This window comes from Phoenix dactylifera, chromosome 5 (genome assembly GCF_051530095.1).
Source record: "Phoenix dactylifera cultivar Ajwa chromosome 5, Ajwa_hap1_PhDact_Kaust_v1.1, whole genome shotgun sequence".
Classification (NCBI taxonomy): domain Eukaryota; kingdom Viridiplantae; phylum Streptophyta; class Magnoliopsida; order Arecales; family Arecaceae; genus Phoenix; species Phoenix dactylifera.
In genome coordinates, this window is record NC_143194.1 from 11,122,482 (window position 1) to 11,143,543 (window position 21,062).

The 21,062-nt window shown below is 37.0% G+C and overlaps 1 protein-coding gene across 1 annotated transcript in view; it reads left to right on the plus strand.

The window, feature by feature from the left end:
- The first annotated feature begins 247 nt into the window (after positions 1–247).
- The window catches only part of LOC103720510 (ion channel POLLUX-like protein, putative (DUF1012)), a 93,555-nt gene continuing 72,740 nt past the window's right edge, over positions 248–21,062 (plus strand). The window contains exons 1-4 of the mRNA XM_008810241.4: positions 248–615; positions 4,958–5,034; positions 13,907–14,016; positions 18,683–18,951. Of these exons, the coding sequence (XP_008808463.3) occupies positions 536–615; positions 4,958–5,034; positions 13,907–14,016; positions 18,683–18,951 (536 nt within the window). The 5' untranslated portion in view covers positions 248–535. The remainder of the gene's footprint in view (positions 616–4,957; positions 5,035–13,906; positions 14,017–18,682; positions 18,952–21,062) is intronic.

Below are 21,062 nucleotides of genomic sequence, written 5' to 3' on the forward strand. Positions count from 1 at the left end.
AGATCGCCTAAACGATGTAAATGGATCGAGGGGTTTAAGGGGGGTTTGAGGGGTGTTTTTTTTTTTTCTTTTCAAAACGAAACGGAGGAGGAGGAAGGGGGGTGTACTGAGAAAATTTCAAGGGCAATATGGTAATTACACTAAAGGTTAGTTTGGGTTTTTTTTTTTTGTTTTTGGGGGTGTCCTTAGCAATAGGGGGGGTGTATATAGAACCCCCCCTACACAAACCAAGTGGAAGCTCGAGACGTCGCTGACCGATCGAGGCAACGATACAGCTGGTGTCTCACCGGATGTCGCACTTTATCAAACGCCCCTGCTGGCTCCGGTCGCTGTAGATTTTCCCCCTTTCAACGCCTTCTTCCCGTCCTACTCGGTCCTGCTCGCCGGTCCCACGCCCGCCCGCTTTGGATCCTCCATAGGATTGGTCCGTTCAAAGGAGTCTGGTTTGGACTTCGCAGTTAAAAAAACAGTGCGTGTGCGTGAGATCGATCCGGATACCGCGAAAGCCGGATCGAAGGCTTCTCAGACGGCGGCGATGATGTGCTCGCAGGTGCAGTGTTGCGTCTTATGGGGCACTCCGCTTACCAGAGCCATCCCAACTCTCCGGCGTCGCAGGTTACTCCTTCGAATTCTTGATACCTTTCATGTCTATTATATCTCGTCTTCGTCTATCTTATATGCGTCTTCTTTCTTTATTGCTTGCCTTTATTTTGTTTGGGTATTGTGAGGTCATTCGTTATCATAACTCTTTCTTCATTGCTTTCTTTCTCTTTCTATTTAGATTTTTTTTTTCTATGTTAGAAGTCTCCTGGGTTGTGTCTTTTTTCTTTCTTTTTCTTTTTTGGATTTCAAATTTATTGATCTTACGAGGCCGTGCCATGGATTTTTCATCAATGTAAACACGGAAGGTGAATGTTTCATGGCAAACCTGAGCGCAGACTATGCGATTATTGAACTCGCAAACGCAGCATCTTTGATTCGAGGTGCAGAAAAATACAATGTGAAGGAAAAATGTCTCCAGTGATCGTTCAACTGCTAAATTTACATACTCGGAATGAATTACCAGGAAATGAATCAATAGACAGAGATGAGGAAAGCTTGGAGGTGAGCTGATAAGACCTAGCTAACTTTACCCCACCAGAAATAAAGATAATATAGGAAAAAACCTCTTTCTTTCTACTTTTATAGTCAGAAGCCCGTGAAGCTTTGATCCAAGAATTCTGAGGTAGGGACTGAGAATGGTTGGCTGAGAGTTCTGAGAAAAGAAAGAATTCTTTCTTTCTTTTTTCTCTTTTTTTCCCCTTCCACCCACCCACCCCCCACTTTTCCCTCCAGGTTGATCCTCAAATAAAGCTTTGAGAGAGAGCTCCAGTTCCTGGACAGTGTCCTCCTCCTCCAGGTTGATCCTCAAATAAAGCTTTGAGAGAGAGATCCAGTGCCTGGACAGTGGCCTCCTCCACCTCTGTCCCACCGCGCCCTGCCCCCGCAAAAAAAAAAAAAAAGAAAAGAAAAAAAAGGGGTTCAAAAATCAGTTATAGTATTATGGTTGGTTGAACATGTAATTAATTGCTTTTGCTAGAGGAAGCTACATCTGGAAATGGGTGCCTCAAGTAATCAGGGATTATGTGAGGCCTGATTCCCAACATGTCTATCTAGTGTGGCTTCACTTGTTCTGATAAGAGCCTTCAACTTTTCACGGTGACTGCAATTTACTCTCTATTTCTTTGCAAGAGTTATTTTTTGGTCCTCCAGATGATTGTGTCTTGCAATGGACTTTACTCCATTTGCAGCTCAAATTCTTCAGCTAATGCTGATCATTTGGCTGATCCAGCATCGTCAGCTTTAGTAATTCTGTTTGCTTCACTTGTCATATAATTGTAGACAAAATACAAGGAAGGAAGGACATCCTTGTCTACAACTTGCACACTTTACAACTTCATTGTTGGCATTAGTCTAGTATGAAACTCAATGACATGCTGCTTTCCATTCTTATATATTTCAGCAAGATAAATTGCAAAGAGATAATAAAAATCTAACCATTCTCAGTTTCCCTGTTATTCTTTAGCAGTCTGTAATGATCTTGTACGGGGTTATCCCCTACTCCATTGTGATTTTCTACCCTTGAATATGTCCTCTGAACCTTATCCTATAATTTCTTTTGTGGTAGAGGAAAGCTTCCATTGAATGTAATAGCCAGCTTACCTCAGTCAGACTTTTTTTTTTTTTTTACTTTCCCGATATTCATGAGATGGTTGGGAATGGATGAAAATTATGGTACATACATCCATTTTATTATATAAATAAAAATTATAAGGTCCTTTCTAAAGTCGTAAATAGAGGGAATAAAGTTAATCTACTTAGTAGTTTGAAGGTTGACCACGTATGTTGTTGTCTATGCTTTGTGTCTAAGGGTAAGATAAAAAAATAAATTACAATATGCATAATGATATTCTTTGATTTGTTAGCAAGACATTATGGACTTGACATGTTCACTAGTATAAAGGGAAGCAATGGTAAACTCAGGCACCTAGAGCAATGCCCTTAACATCCTCTTAGTTGACACATGGACATAGTAGAGTTGATGGCAATAAAGGGTGCAGGTGTTCAGCCATTATATCAATGCTATTCAAATCCGAGGGGTTGCTATGTTAATTAGGATAATTGAGATGTTTATTAACTCTCTTATGGCTTGAATAGTTCCTGAATATCATGCAGGCTTTTATAGCATTATAAAAGAACATTGCTAAGGCAACGCTGAATTTGAAAACTTATCTGAAAAATGAAACTAATGTTTTAAATGACTATTGTTGGTTGTTAAGGTGGCTTATAACTGTAGATAGTGGTTTATATATATATTTTATCCAAAGAATAATATCATATGATAATATTTTAAAACAACCACTACCACCAGTACTATTGCCTAAAGGCCATAATGCATATAAATTGTCATTTTTTGAAGCAGTTTCTGTATTCTAATGCAGGATGATGATGTTCTAGAACCATTGCCACAGTCGTATTAGTGTTATAATGGCCATCTATTGAGACCATGGTTATCAAATAATTACTCATGCATAGTATCCATATATGCCTTCCTACTTGTGCATATGCTAAATTATTGTTTGAAAATATATAATAGTTCCGTGCAAGGCCAGACATTTGCACCTCAGTGAAAAAGATGCTTGGCATTTAGACTCTAGTATACGAAAATTATGATTGAGCTCAACCATCTTGACTTGACCTATTTATATCCTAATGTCTCAGTTATAAAATATTAACTTTATCTAGTGTGGATAAAGAATGTAACTCCTGCCTTATTAATTTGGTATTTCATTGACATGTCTTTTAGAATTAACTAGTAGAAGCTGTCTGTGAAATGATGTGCTTAGTATGACTGTTAGGAAAGTCATATTTTTAGTAAGATTCTTTTTTAATTCATTGTTTTATAGTAATGAAGATAGAAATAGTGTAAGCAAGAAATTAGTTTGATGTAAGCATTAAATTGGTTTGCCTGATGCTTTTGATTTGAATAGTTCAACCATGAATGAGCTTTGACACTCCTTTTGTAATATTGATTTAACTATGATGTGGATAGTTAAAGATGCCAGTTCCCAGATTGGTCTAATTGTCAAATGATATTTGATTAACTAAAACTGATGAAAATTTAGTAGCAGTGAGGGTCGATCTTAGTAAATATGCTAAATCAACATATTTCTACCCAATTCTGATTTCCTCTCATTCATTTTCACAAATTCAAAGATGTAGTTATTTAGTTTTTCTTCATCATGTGCATTATGGACATAATTCTTTTACAAGTCCCTTTTTTCTTCTGTAGTAAAGTTTTTACGAGTCTTTACTGTACAAAGTTATCATCATGCGAAGGAGATATCCTCATGTCATTTGGATTTATGTGCCAGTTGGTCTGGCATGATACATACTGTTTGAACCCTTGTTGGCATACGCGCTGGTGTAATTCTGGTTGAATGCCAGTTCTTGGCATGTTGAGTGCTATAGTACCAACTACCGGCGGAGAATACATGGAATGGTATGTACCATGCCAATGGCAGGTCAGAATGCCACCAGCATGTGAAAGTATAATCGGTATCATGTTCTGTAAAGTTTAGTTAAGCCTGGCTACTTGATTTTGATGACTGGTATAGATTAGTTTTAGCAAAGCAATATCCTGAACCTGCTTTATGCCAGTTCTATAAATAATTTGAAAACAGGAACATGGAAGAAGAGTTAATGTTATGAGATAAGACTAGATTGAAAAAAGGAGCTCCATGTTTAAGTTCAATTCTAATAAGAATTTGTATAGATTACTACAGTAGCATGAGCAACATAAGATGATTGAATGAAATAAAAAATAACCAAATCTAGTTCTATTTTGTTTCCTACTACTATATAATGTTGAAGGAGTCCTGCCCCATGCTGCACTCTGAAGCCTATGCTTCATGCAAAGCCTTGTTGTATTTTTTCTTTTTAAGTCCCAGAGGCTCTCATCATGGGAAATAAGATTTTCTACTGGGAAAGAGGACTCCCTTACTTTCTGTTGCCGCTTAATACCCTGCACGAAGATCTAGCATGCCAAATATTAGTGTGATATAATTAATGTTGAATCATGTTGGACACAAGGGTGAGCAGTCCAATCTCTGTTTAGTCACTTATTATTCATGTCTTCACAGTCTTGACTCAATTATGGTTGTCTTTGGTCATCGCTTTTAATGAAACTAACTCACTACTTTAAACTGGGGGCAATTACTTATACTCTGTCTTGTTATAATTTCTGTTATTGATTGTTTCATATATATAAACACCCTCTCTTTCACTATTACAATGCTTTTGGATAAGTTAGTTCTGTGGTGAAAACAGCTACTTTGTAATATTATATTTAATCTTTCTTTGGAATTTATGCGAGTCATTTATGAATCTCTAAGAATAATGTGGTCTTCATGCTCAGGAGTTTTTCCCCTTTCTGGTGTCGGTCTGTGCGGGTCTTAGCGCTAACTGCTCATTGTTTTTCGAGATATGATAGAGGTGTGCTCATAGCCTTCTTAACTGAAAAAAAGAATGACGAATTTGATATATTTTGCAAGGTTGCATTTTATAAGATAGCTTCTCAGACTATTTTCTTACCTTCAAGAGAAAGTAATCTCTTTCATATTTGATACCGAGTCATAATTTCTGACATTTGTATTTGAGATGTTAACTAGAAAGAAATCTTTTTTTTTTTTAATCTATGTTCTTTAAAACTTATGTAAGTTGTTAAGGGTGCTTCACTTGCAAGGTAACATGTTATAAAGAAACTAGTTACGATTATAATAAGCTATAGCAAGAAATGTTGTATTGCTCAAAATCTTACCTGAGGGCGGATCAGCATGATTCCGCCCCTCGGTTCAAGAAATCTAGCAAGGGAGGGGGAGAGGGAGAAGGAGAGAGAGGAAAATAGAGAGATAGAGAGAGGAAGGGAGGGAGAGGGAGGGGGGCGAGAGAAACGCCGCGAGAGTGAGAGTGAGAGGGCTTTCGAGGCCCCTCTCCTCTGGTGTGGTGGGTAGAGCCCTTGTTTCAAAAAAAAATAAGTGCTCCATCTCCTTTTTTTTCAAAATGTTTTAAGTGAAGTCGGCAATCACTTTTATTTTAAAAAATTTTAAAAAATATTGCAGTCGATAGTCGCTGCCGACTTCAGTTTAAAAAGACCTCCCCAGAGAACTCCTATTTTGTTTCAAAACAGGGGCTCCACCCCTATTAAGCAGCAGCAGAGGAGAGGGGGCTCAAAAGCCCTCTCTTCCTCTCTCAGCCTTTCTCTCTCCCTCTCTTCCTCTCTTTCCCTCTCCCTCCCTCGCTCTCTATCTCTTTTCCTCTCTCTCCAAATGGAATAGGGGCTCCACCCTTGTTATGTAGTGCTGGAGGACAGGGGGCTTGAAATCCCTCTCTCTCTCTCTTACTCTCTCAGTCTCTCTCTTGTCCCCTCCCTCTCCCTCTCTCTCCCAACATCTCTCTCACTTTTCCTCTCTCTCCTTCTCCTCCTCTGCTCCCTCTTTGGTTTCCCTTTGTTAGTATGCAGCAGAACGAAACCGGCTTATCGGCATGGGTGCCGGTTCCGGTACTACAGACCTTGGCTATAGTCGTAGTCATCTAATAAGTTGGTTCATCAAATGACAATATAGACTTGCATAATGCAATAATATGGACTTCAATGTTCTTAATACTCCTGTCAAACTCGCTATGATCAAAGTTTGAGACTTTGGTGGGTAGATATCAGTATGTAGTGGTAGGAGAGGACTCTTTGAAGGAAGACCAAAAGAGAGCGAGTTTATGATAGCCTACATTTAAGTGACAAAATAATAAATTAAAATTATTGGACTAAGTGACAATCAATCTTGAGGAGCTTTATGCATGCAAAATTAGATTGCTAGCAATCTGAGTAGTATTTTAGTTTTCTTATAGAACATTAGTAAATGGAAAACATGTCAAAGAGAGTGATTCCAAATGACTTGTAGTGTAGGATGAAGTATGGACCATACTTGTCTAATCTCTTAGGAAGACATAGAAGGCAAAGGATAGAACCAAGGTATGTTGAACCGGTACCGGTAGGCATACCGGTCGCCTATCGGACCGGTTCGAGAGCGGTTCGAACCGGAATCGGCTCGGTACGAACCGGTTTTCTTGTTTTTTTTTTCGATTCTCATCCGCGTGTGGACGTGGGTAAAAAAAAGGCCACAGAGTTGCATTAAATACCACTCTATGGCATTTATGACTTGCGTGGGCGGGGGAACCGCGCCCGGGGCGATTCCCAGAGCGGGGAATCGGGCCCGCGTGTCGTGGAATCGCGCCGCGCATGGAAACGCGTGGGGGGGGGGACCATGCGCGGGCGCACGGCCCCGCGCTCTGCCCCGAGAGAGCGCGTGGCCCAAAACAACGCGTGCGTTGTGATTTAAAATCTATAGCGCACATGTTGTAGTTAAAAAAAAATTGGTACCGGTGCGAACCGGCTGGTTCCAACTGGTACGGGCCGGTATGAGACTGGTACACAGCCGGTATGCATGTATACCGGTCGGTACCAGCTTGAAAACAGTTGGAACCAGCATCCACGCTGTCCGGATACCAGTTTCAGGCCGGACCGGTTCGACAGACCATGGATAGAACACTATTAATTTGGACACTAGCCCATTCTTATCAATGGAAACATGAAGCTTAACCAAGGAGACAAAAGAAAAACTGACTCGGTGTTAGTTCTCCAAACAAATCTAATGTCCGTCTGGGAAACAAGGTCACCTTATCATGCCATTATTCTTCTATTTTCAAAATGAAGGAATCTTTAGGTTGCTCATGTTTAGGATACATTTCCCTTCTAAAGTTTTAACCCTTTTTCTACATCTAATTAATGCTGAAATTCAAATTTACATGTATATGTGAACTAGAGATCTTATACATTCCCGGTGGAACTATTAAGCCATCATCATTGAATGCCATTATTATTACTGTAAATGTCATGACTCAAATCCAGCAAGTAGATTTAGGTGTATGTTGATTTGAAATTCCTCAAAACATATGCAAGATCTTAATCAATAATTATAAAGCTACAACCAGAAGGTAAGCAAGTTCTTTTATTAATTGAATTCCATGAATCCAAATTTATGAAATCTCGCAACTTAACCATCCATGCTAATCCCTTGTCATATTGTAAACAAAGATAAACATCAGCTATGCAAGTTCCAAATAAAGAATTGTTTTCGACCAAAAATAATAAAATATTAAATCATTAAAAAAAATCCAACTATGCCATGAAAAGTCTAGAAATTCAATCTAAAAGAAATAACTATAACCGAAACCCCTTAGGTACCATCAATGCCTGATTCTTCTTGAGTTGCTAAGAAGCCTTCCAAAGCTAATCAATCAGTATGGGTAGAAGTAGTGAGCTAGATAGCCTAGTAAGCAGTAATACATTCATATAGTCAGAGAAAAACCCATTGTCTAAAATACCTTTGGTGGAAAAGAAATATCATAAAAACAAGTATGACAATTCTTTCAAAGAATCTTTTACAATTACAATGGAATACAAATGCAGTATTTTATAGATAGTAAATAGCATACAAAATTTAATATATCATTTTCAGTAATCAATATTAGTTTAGATCTCATTTTAAAATTATATAATACCACAATATATAGAAAGACTGATAAATATGCTTACAAGTCATTAAGTTATCAACACAGTCAGTTTTTCAGTTCAATGTCACACAACAATGATCAAGTGCATCAGTTCTGTTCACTAGGAAATAAAGGACAACAACTTCATCCTTGTTAGCTGGAACTCGGATGTCCTCCATCATAGGCCCCAAATACAATTCTACGAGACTTAAATAATACATTGGTACCAAATGTCAGCAAAATATGACTGGGTCCCTGGATCATTCTTTAATAGCTCACATATCTAACAACTTACCCCTTGATGGCCAGGGTAACTGCATCATGCCTTTATCAAAATCATGAAGGCCAAAGACTTACCCATTGTTGCCCATGTGACTGCATTGTTTCTCTATTGAGAAAACGAAGACAAACAACTTAGGCCCCATTTGGCATTGGTCAGGGTTGGTAGAATTGTTGCGAATTGAGCGGTTTCGGCCATTCTGAGCCGTACTGGCAGCTTACCGGTACAGTTCTGGTAACGGAAACGAAAACCATTGCCGAGGTCGGAGAAGGAGAAGGAAAGAGAGAGTGAGCGGGGGAGGAAGGGAGAGGGAGAGGGACGCTGCTGGAGGGTGGCGGATGCTAGCGAAGGCCGACGTTCGAAATAGGGGAACTGGCCGCGACCTTAAAAATTTTGCGATTTTTAAGTGAAGTTGGCAAATCGTTTGCCGACTTGACTTAAAAATCGCAAAATTTTTAAGGCTGCAGCCGAACTCCTATTTCATTTAAAATAGAAAAGCTGACGGAGGCCGCAAGAGTGAAACAGGGAAGCCGATCGCAGCCTCGCCTCCTGCGGCCTCCGCCACCCTCCACCGGCCCCCTCTCTCTCCCCCTTTTCTCTCTCTTTTCCTCTCTCCCACGGTCTGCGTGCCCTTTCCTCTGTCGGTATGGGCCAAACACAGCACGGTGTGGGCCTGTACCGACTCGTACCGTCGAAAAATTGGTACGGTGCCCAGTACTGGTTCCACCGACCTTGGCATTGCTTTTGGAGGGCCAAAAATTGCCTCACTTGGCTTTGCTTTCAGAGGGCCAAAAATTGCCCCACTTGGCTTTGCTTTCAGAGGGCCAACAACCGCTCCATTTGGCATTGCTTTTGGAGGGCCAAAAACTGCTTCTTGGAGGGCCAAAAGCTTTTTTGGGTGATTTTGAGTGTTTGGTAAAATTTTGAAACAACTCTTTGGCTCCTATAACAACTCAAAAAGATCTGCTAGGAAAAAGTTTTAAGTTGGAGCTTTTGGGCAAAAACTTTACTTGTGATGTGTTTGGAAGTTGTTTTTTGGCAAAAGCTCACCTAAGAGACTTAGGGTCAATTCCATGCGATGGAATCTTTTAACAATTATTTTAAAATACTTGTTTTTATCATAATTATTAAGTTGGTGTTTTTTTAATTGTGGGCACATTATTGCTATTTTGTATTAGGGCAAACAAAGTTAAACATTTATATCAAAGTACACCATACCATGGTAGTATGGAGTGTACTATATCATATCGGTTCGATATCTGTTCACGGTACGGGGGGTGTCCCAATACTCGGTATGTCGAATCGGCCCTCGTACCGGACGTACTGATATAGTGACAGAATGGCACTGGTACGGGGCCTAGTACCGAGATGACATACTTTGATTTATATACTGCTAGAATCAAGACCTATCTAGTTTGCACTGATGATATTCTTTTTTACTTTATAATCATCTATAAAAATAATTACATTATTTATTATATTATGTAGATTAAAACATAAAAATAACTTATAAATTAACAATACTTTATAGTAATGGTTTTGATCAAAGTCCGCCATACCAGTACCAGTCGGCGTACCGGTGGCGGCCCGGGCTGGTACGTATCGGTACGACAGTCGAACCGGCCGATTTTTCAATGAAAAGCTGCCGGTATTGGATCCCACGCTGATCCAGTACCGGTCCCTGTTCGGACCGGCTGGTACGGGTCGGTACGGCATACCTTGGTTTTGATAGTATAATATCATAGCCTTATAATATGATATTGTAAATAATAAATACTATATTATGTCATATGATATTTTTATAACTATAATATAATAATATAATATAATATCATTATATCACATTAATATTATAATATAATACTATTATAATATTATATTAAAAATATAATATCTTGTTATTAAAGTGTAATAATAATTGTAATATGATAATATTGTTATTATTTGCAATAAATATAAAAAAATATTATTTACTATATTATTTAGATTAAGATATCAAATTGAATAATTCATAAATTAAGAATTTTTAATAGTATAAATAGTTAGATAATGCAATGTCATTTATTATCATTTACTGATACTAAAGTACTTTTTGCTTAGTTACTAAATAGATGTTAAAGTTCTACAACATTTCAGAAATGTAGCTACCAAACAACAAGTAGCTTTTTATTAAAAGCTTCATTAGCAAAAGCTTTCCTGCCGAAAGCTCTACAGGAAAAAGCTCTACTACCTACAACAATGCCAAGTATCCTTACCCCCTATTGGCTGGGTCCACTTTAATAATATGACTGACTAGAAATTTTAAATAAAGTGTCTGCCAACAAAATACACTTTTTATACAGCTTATTGAAATTAAGAGTTTTCAGAATAGCAGTAAGTAACTTTTATGAAATCATAATTGAAAGAAATGAGTTGCATTATCATTGCAAAAACACATTCAAAAAACACAATAATTTGATTTCACAGAAAATTAATAACACTTCAAGGTACTTGATAAACTGACAAATAGATAGTTTCAGACTTAGCTTTAAAATTCAAAACAAGTATGTTTTGTGTAACCACTTACCACTTGTCATCTTCAATTATCACAACCAACAACCAACAACCTTAAAAAGTGTGATTTGATCTCAATCCAGATATCAAGTGCACAGCCTTAACATTATCCAAAATGCTGAAAAGCTATCCTCTCATAGGTCTAGTAAGCATTTACAAATTACAACATATCAAAATATAAACATGATAATTTTAATCTCTAGCAACAAGATTCATAGTTGGTCTCCCACAATACACTCTCTTGACGCTCAACAGGTCCTGTCACCCATGCAACAAGCCAAGCTTCCCTATCTCTCGGCTAAAGCGCAGTATATGAATCTGCAGGATCAGCACATATCTTAAAAGCTCACACCACTTTAACACATGGACTATATAAAAGCCACAATCTTAATGCTAGCAGGAAACTACTCAACCAATACATTTATTCCCTTTCGTATTATTGAAATCCCAAGCATGTTGTGACCAGGACATTTTGTTGCCAACTGAATCTTGACTTGTAACCCAAGTTCATGGTGGTGACGCAATCCTCATGCTTCAATATTTTTTTCCTCTCTAGTTTCACAACCTATCCTAATTAGAACTCCTAACACAAATTGCATCCTACCAAATCTCAGCTTTAAGGCAATCAAGTAATCCTCATATAATTAGAAATCTCATAGGGACATAAAGGTCACTTCTTGATCACCAAGCACAAGCTAACAATAACTTGTCAACCAACAGAGCACGAGCTAGAATTGTTAAACTAATGCCTAGTCGCAAACCAAGATTGATAAATAGTTAACCAAAACACAATTTAATTAATTAATTAAGTACTTGTTATTTTTATAATTTTATATTACTACTGTAAAAAATAAACAGGATATTATAATAAACCCTAAGGACATCAGGTGATCTTCATCAAATGTTAAATCCTTCATGGGAGCTCCAGCGAGATAAAACTTGTCGCTATATGCTAGTATATCCTAATTTGTTCAAAAGCCTGTATTTTTGAAAGTTTGCCAGTCATAGCCTTGGAGCTTCTATCCATGATTTTGTTTTGTTATTGATTTTGCAAGTTTGCTGTCCTTTTATTATCTTCAATCTTCATTTGTTCATCTTTTAGTTTTGGCATTTAGTCTGCTCATGCAAGCTTCACTAGAGAAGCATGAGTGTGGCATTGAAATATTCCTTATTTTGCATATTTGGTTAGACCCACAATGGTGTTGAAGGATGCTCTCTATGTAAGGTTTGAAAACTCTATCAATTTTGAATGTCAGTTTTTGGTTTTGGTAGTTTCGGTACTTCCAGCTTTAGTTTCAGTCATTTTGGCATCACTGAGAAAATTCAAGAATAGAAAGAACTCAAAATCATATCAATGTGTAATGTATATTTTTTTGTTGGAGATCTTTGACTGTATATTGCCAGGTGATAAATGGTATATAAGTCTATACTGTTAGTATGACATGCATTCGTTTGTATATGTACATATGTGGAAATCTGATGATGAAAAGGTCATGTAACTTGTTGGGCTAAGAGTGTAGCATTGAGATAGATTCTTGGGCTAAGTTATGCATTATGAGACCTTTGATGGTTGAAAAGTTAACACTCTGTAACTTCTTGTTTGAGGCATGATGAAGCTACATTGTGATAATTAAAATGTCAATGGTTAGCAATTAATCTTGCTTTACATGAATCATTTCAGTATATCAAAGTTGCTTAGTGTTTTATACTGGAGAACACGGAGCAAAAGAGAACTAGTTCTTACATAGATCTACATGATAGTTAGCTGACATGTTCAAAAGACGTGAATGGAAGATTGTTAACTAAAGGACAGAACAAGAGTAGGTGCTACTATTCTGATGCACCATGTTGATGGGTGATTTTGATTTTAATCTTCAAATATATCAAACAAATAAACCTGTTGTAATATAGATTCATACAGTAGACATAATTTTTATATATATTACCTAATTCCTGTATTGTTATGTGCGTGCTTGCTTTTCAGATATAAAGGTATGGATACAAGCATATGGATATCTCTTGTTTTAGTCTTTGAAGGTGTGGGCAAAATAATTGTAATTTTGGTTTCCTGGGCCTGTTTATTCTGTTGAGCCTTAACTATTTATTTTGGAACCAACTTATTTCCTGAATCTAAAATCAATCAAGTCCTTGCCAGCTGCCCTAGGGGTTTCTTACTCATGTTAACTACTGGCTATGATCTAGCCACCTGATAGAAAGGGCTGGGACCACTAATTGAATTTTCTTCATCACCAATCACATGAGGATGGTTTATGGATGCATAGATGTATTGCATGTATGCATGCATCTATGTATGCCTTCATTTTCTTCCTTTCTCCTCTCCAAAGGTCCTTCCCAAAGGTTTGATATGAAGCGCCGAACTTAGAAATAAGATGTGGTGAAAATTTTGCTGGTACTGTTATTTTCATGTTGATTTATGATTTGAGAAGTACTAATATGTTGAAATATGCATATTTATGGTGATATTTATCAGATTTAAATTGCTGATTTAAGAGTATTTATAATACATAATGTCATCATATATTCCAATTAGAATTATGTAATGGTTTAATGCTGTTATTTAATTATAAAATACAGAAAACACTCTAGATCTTATATATAGGTTCTCCAATCACATTGAGTTTGCCTTTGGTTCATGATTTGATTGCTTTACAACTATGTTAGTCAACACATGCTGTTGCTTTGTAGTCACACTATGATCAAAAGAATTAATCTATACGAGCATGATACATGATGCTTTAAATTTGATATACTTATAATACGTTTCTCAATTACATAGGGCTCGAAAATCGTGTTGGAAATTAATATCACAAAATGTCTTGAAGCTGTAGCTAAAAATAAGAAAGTTATCTTGCACCCCAGACATCTTATTATATTGTTTGTATGTGATGAAATTACTTCTTTCAGGAAAATGGAAGGCCCTCACAGTAAAGAGATCAGACAATGTAGAGCTGCCTTATTCACATGTCATGGATGCTAGATCAGCTACTTCGGACTCAGTAGATAGTTCTAACAAGGTCATATCCTGTGAGACTGATAGGACAACATGAAATTGATTCCTAATTTCATCTTATTTGGTAACTCAAGGTTTAGTTGCATTTTGCTTTCCTCTTAGAATTTGATTTGTGTTTGTTTTCAATGTATACTTTGCTTCTGGTAAGAATTTGTTTTCACCATTTACTTAAAGGTAGCGTTTAAGTGTAAAATCAAGATGCTTACTACTTTTCCCCCAGTCTGTCATGCCTTTTTTAAGTTTATTCATTTCTTCCAATTTTAGATGATGAATTCAAGATTTCTTTATATAAAATTTAAAAGTTTTAAAGCTAGCAGAGAGACTACAAAGTCCACATTTGGGTTGGAATCCACTTCAAGCCCACAAGAAGATAATTTTATTCATAAATCAGAAATTGCGCAAAGTGCATTACTTGGTTTGTAGGTCTGACTTTCTTTAAATATAAAACCACTAAAACAATTCTGAAACAAATTAAAATGTTTTTCAACAAGTTACACAATAAGGAATTCCTCCTAGGATGCTTAACTTCACCCAACAGTCACTGGAAACTTTTCCTGCATGGACTTGAACTCCCCCTTAACCCTATTAAGAAATTTAGTCTAATATTTGGCGACCATAATGACCGTGCTAGAGAAAACTTGAAGTTTATAATTTGTAGGAATTAAAGTCAGCTCTAAAATGAGTATTAAGCCATAACAAATGAATATTTGTACTTGAAGTTATGTCTTGGGAATGGTAATTGTTCAAACCAGCCAAAAATTGTCGAAATGCTCTAAAAATCCTGAATCTCATAGGATTCCTAATAAAAGCTTTTATCCTCTAGTTTTTAACTATGACTAGTCTAAATTCAACTAAAAGTAAGTTATCCAAACAGCAAATCTGCTTATCACAGTCAAATGATTTAAATATGTTGGTTTCATGTATCCTAAACATCATATGGAATGATATACCACTAAAGGTTTAAATATTTACATGCATCACATAATGAAATCTCTTGTAGAGAATGTTAGGATGCTTCTAATATCACAATCAATTAATTCCTCATGAAGAATGCTGATAAACAATCTTGTGTTCTTAAAACTCAGCAGTCATTGGTATTCAATTTGTGCTGACATCATGTTGTTTCTTTAAAAAGTCGTTTGATGTTCTTTTGAGCCCTCAAATTGTCTAGATGCTGGTTCTCACAAAGCAATGAAACATCATAAATCAAAGAATGTGGACATCAAGAATTATAAGATCATCATTGGCATTACCAGTATGATAAATCAGATTATTATCTTCATCTTTTGAGATAAATTATATGTAGCAGTGTTCTCTATGTTATTTATGTAATCACCACCCATCGAGAAATCCAGTGGCTTCTTATAAGAAACAAAGGAAATGTATAGAGCTTTCTAGTCATGTTGAAGCTCAATATTATCATAAGTTTTTAACAGTCCAATATAGACCAAGTTGTCTATTGGATCAAATACTTTTTGAGTATGAGGTACATTTCACGATCCACATTCATGAATAATTGTGGTAGAAGGGCTGTTCTATCAGTTTCTATTCCATAATATCCATATCAAGGTTCGTTGTATTGGTGCATAGTGCCCGTGCTGGGCATATCATACCATACTGGTATTGAGTTGAGACTTGGTATGGGGGCATACTGATTCTTGGTACAGCGAACTAACCTTGTAAGAGGTGCATCGACACTCTATCAGCATGGTACTTGTATGGGGCTGGTACCGAGACGATGAACCTTGATCCATATGAAGCAATGCCCACGATTGTATGAATAAACGAATGAGGTCTTTGATACTAAAATAATGCAATACAAAATGAGAAGAAAAAGAAAACACAGAAGAGGATGCACATCTAGGTCAGGAGGTTCATAACCTCAAGCTTTAACCCCAAGCAATGCAGAGGCTTTCTTGACAAGCGGTGGTAGATTTGTCCAACAATTTTGATTAGCAAAATAGAAGTAAGAATCAACAGAGAGGAAATTTTAATTTAGGTTAAGAGAAGAAAATCTCCAATAGTAAAACTTGGAAGCATCACTGATGGCTTCATGCACCTTGATTTATGGATACACTAAGCAATTTATTAGCTAAACTGAAATTCAGTTGATATCATAGGCTCTAGATCTTCAAACAGTCTTAGAATCCTAGTCTTAGGCGCATGGTTTTAGATCCCTGTGGGATAAGGGGTGTCCTGTTCTTTCCATCCAATTCCTGTGAGAAAACGAGAAGTGAGAAGGGGGCAAGACCCTGAAACCCACCTATGCATGGCATACCTGCTCCCCCATCTTTGTCTTGTGTTTGACATCCATGGATCCACTATGTCTCGTGAATTACAAGTGTTGGAGACTCCCAATCCATGGAGGAAGGGCCCTAGGAAGAGAGAAAGAGAGAGAATTAGAGAAAGCGATGAAGGAAGAAAGGAAAGAAAGAAGTACAAAGGAAAGAAGGAAGAAATGAACGAAGTAAGAAAGGAAAGAAAGGAAATTAAGAAGAAAAGGAAAGAAAGGAAAAGAAGAAGGGAAAGAAAGAAGAAGAAAAGGGAAGAAACGAAGCAAGAAGAAAAGAAAGGAAGGAAGGAAAGAAGGAAGAAAGGAAGAAAGCGGAAGAAAAAGAAAAGAAATGAAGGAAGAAGAAAAAGAAAGAAAGGAAGGTATGAAAAAAGGAAGAAGGGAAAGAAATAAGACAAAAAAAATGAAGACTAGAAAGAAAAGAAATATAAAAAAAGAAAGGAAAGAAGAAGGGGAGGGAGGTGGAGGGTACTTATCAAGATTCTTGACTGGGAGAGTCGCTAGGATGGGGCAGGATATGTGGCATCTCGTTCCATGAAGAAATTGGGACGTCCATGTCCCATGCGATTTAAAACTTGGCTTAGGTGTATATTAACCTCTAACTTGTTTTGGAACTCAATTTGAAACTGAAATATCAGAACAAAAGGTGAAGACTCTAAAAACTGTTATATACTTAGTTCTTGCTTTAATTGCAAATCTCTAATTTCTAACAAATCTTTTTCTGCTTCTTAGGAAAAGAAACCCATAACGTTTTTGTCTAATGCCCATATTTTAGTCATTCAAGTTCTTCTATGAATGTTGCTTGACGAGAGAATAAACAGTCCTTGCTTTTGCTCGAAATCAATTTTATATTTTCTTGGTGAATTATGTCCATAGATGTTGCTGTAGGGTTCATAATCATTAGTCATGGTCTGCCGTACCGATCGGTATGGGTCGGTACGGGCCGGTACGTACCGGTACCGGACGGAACCGGTACGGTACAGCTATATTTTTCGGTTCCGACTATTCGCAATCCGTACCGATTGGTACCGGCCGGTACCGGCCGGTACCGAACCTGTACCGGCTGTACCGATCCGATCCCGGCCCGTACCGAACCGGTATCGGCCCGTACCGACTTCAATTTTTTTGGCTTTTGCCCGAACCAGCCGAACCGGTACCGTACCGGTTCAGTTTGGTATGGTACCGGTATTGTACCGGTATTAGTGCCCACCGGTATGTCGGTATGGTCGGTACAACGGATCTTGATCATTACTATAGTACTTGATACAGGTGGCATTCGATTATGACTCTTTCTCTTTGGCTGTGTCTTGTGCTTCTTGGTTTGCTTCTTTTTCTAATAATGTTACTTTATTAATTTTAGTATAAAATAAAATGCTCAAAATTGATGTTTCCCTACCTTCAAAAGAATGGGGCAAACTTTTTTTTTTTTGGCTTACGATAAATTTGGAATTAACTTACTGTTATCATTAAGTAGCTTGAGAAGATTTGGGTTAAAGAGTTTTGAGTCATCATCCTTAAAGAATAAGCAAATTTTTGTGGATCCTATTAAAAGCTTCTAACATGAGCAATATTTTGCTTGACACATATGCTTTACTTTTTCTGTTGGAGAGCCATATTTTATGTTTGTGATGCATTATGTCATTGGGGTAATGATATGTTTCCTTTTTCAGTGTTCTTGAGCATAGTATGTTAGCATTAGATAGCTTTGGCAAGTTTGTAAAATCTGAGGGTCTAGTTTCTTATTCTTGAAACTGGTCACATCTTGGAGTTAGTTACTGTGACTTGTGTTGACAATGGTGGAAGTATGATGGGCACACTCACAAATTCCTACAGAAGCACTGAGATGGTGGATGGTGGAGTATATAAGTGAAGAAGACTGAGCTAAAATTCCTGCTCTGTATATACTTATTTTTCTGCTCCTATTCTTAGTACTATGCTTGTACTTCTATTCGTCAAAACAGCATGATAAAAAAATGGTCCTCAAGCACCAACACAAACTACATCACAGCCAATATGATGCAATGGAAATTTAATACCTTTTACATTTAAATTAGCAAAATATTTTTGTTTTGCCTGTAGATGTATTGTCTTTAGAAATCAAATATTTTTCCTGTTGATTACATTTTCTTGAGGAGAGTCATCCTGGTACTACAAAAGTTGCATGGAATACTCAAAGATCTCATATTCATATATATGCACAGTGTGCATTGCACACACTAATTCCACTATAACTTTAGGAATCCTAATGCTTAGATGTTTGAATAATTATTTGAAGAAGATATGCTTTTGTAAGCCAGCTTGTCAGTGAGCAGAAGCTACATCTTATATACTGTAAATCCGTACTATCCTTTTCTGACCTATAATATTGATATTGCAGGGGTTCCAAATAAGAATTTTCTTGCAATCCATGCAATTCTACTTCATATCCAGATTGGCATGCTTACATTGCATGCACTGGATGAAAACTCTTCAGACATTGCTATCATTTGGCGGTTCAAGTTTGCCATTTGCTTGTGTGTCCAACTCCGTCAATAAACCTGTTCCACTTCAGTTGGATGTATCTTTTCCATCATTTCAAGATATTAAATGGAGTATCTCTCGGTTTTATTATTTATTCAACATGCAGCTTGAACGAAATATTGGCACGTAAGTCTAGCGAATCTGCCTGTGACTGTATACTTTTTAGTATTTGCTAATGCATTATTAATTTTTAAATCATTAAGATCGTTTTACCTCATTTTGTTGCTTAACTGTCAATTACATAAATACTACCAGTTTCCTGTTCTTATACCACCTGACTGGAGTATACATACAGCAGGATGCGACAACAGATTCTGTTCAAATGGATTTACGATGAGTAAAACTTTTCCCATTTATGCTGGAATTATTTTAACTCACTCGGTTCTGAGCAAGCTAATAATTTTACCACTGAAAAGTAGTTGTATAATATTACCAGAATTGTTTTAACTTTGATGTGTTATTGCTGACTTGAATTTGGATGTTAATGATTAAACTCCTTCCTGCCATGTTTTGATTCAACTGTTTTTTTGTAATTTATTGTAAGCCTATACGTTGAATACTGTCATGCCCTCTCAAACCCTAGTGAAATTGGGAAAGGGGTTGGTATTTGTCAGATCAGCATTGCCATGTTTTGATTCAACTGATTTTTTGTAATTTATTGTAAGCCTATACGTTGAATACTGTCGCCCTCTCAAACCCTAATGAAATTGGGAAAGGGGTTGGTATTTGTCAAATCAGCATTGCTGGAAGGTCAATAATCATGTAATTGGAAATTTAAACCTAATATTTTAGTCCTTATGGTCCAAAACATCTTTATACAATCCTTATACTGAAGCACCTAAATATTGATGAATCAATGAAATTCAGTAGACATATTGATTGAAGATTTTGTTTATCATCATGTGGCCATTGATTATGATGTCAAAAACTTGAGGATTAAGCATCAGAGTAATGTCACATAAGGGCGTTAGCCTTATATGTGTAGAGTGCATATAACCTATGCAGACTACAGTATATAAATAGGTGAATGTTTCAACACTTATATGTTATGCTGTACATATAAACATATAAGGAGTCAGAAGTTGAAATAGTCAAAGACCAACTAAACATCATCAAGCCAGACATTAAGCAAATAGAGCTTAGCTGAAAAATGTGGGCTACAGTTACTATTGTCATTGCAGTAATTTCTGTCACGCCCCGTACCCATCACCCGGGTCCGGCACATGACCGGCCGCATGAGCCCTAGAGCAGTGCCCTAAAGATCATGCAAGGCCTAAGATAAACAACAATTCAATAAATCCACAACTAATTAATTAATTCAAATTGACAAATCCGACATGTCCAAATAAACAATCGGTTCAATTACAAGATTTTCAAATGTTCATCAATAAAAGATAAGCTGCTTCTAACTATCTAGCAGTCTGATTCCAGATCGAGCTCACTTCTTGTCCCACCCGACAGATTCTACGAATCCAATGCCTCTGAAAAAAATGTAAGTGTAGTATGAGCTTTTCCAGCCCAGTAAGAATTCCAACAGCCACACACAGTAATAATAATAAAATAATCAAAGCATCAAATAAATATCATTTCATCTTTTCAAAGGCTCAACAAACAACAAATATATATAACCATTTCATATACATAAATCCTTTTTCACATTATGTGATCCATTCACGTAATACTCTGATTTCCAAGTTTTCAGATTTTTCACTTCTGGCTTTGGACTAATCAAGTTCATGTCCCAATCCAAGACTGCACAAATCCCACGCATAAGCTCGTGGCAGTTATTCCATGCGTAAGCCCGTGGAGGCTATCCTACGCATAAGCTCGTAGAGGCTATCCCACACGTAAGCCCGTGGAGGCTGTCCCACGCATAAGCTCGTAGAGGCTATCCCATGCTTAAGCCCGTGGAGGCTATCCCACGCATCAGCTCGTGACAGCTATCCTACGCATAAGCTCGTAGAGGCTATCTCATGACAATGTTAGTCCAACCCATTTTACATGTTTAGTTTTACATGTTTAATCAAATTCCAATCACCTCACATATTTTCTTAAATTCTCAAAAATATGTTAATTCTTCCCAATTTAATTATTTCAATATTTTCATAACAAAATGCACATCTCATATGTGTCATACAAGCTCATAAAATTAATATCAACATACTGGTAAATTATAACCAACGATAAATTCCATACATGCATAAATAGAGATGTTCAGTTGTAGGAATTCTTACAGA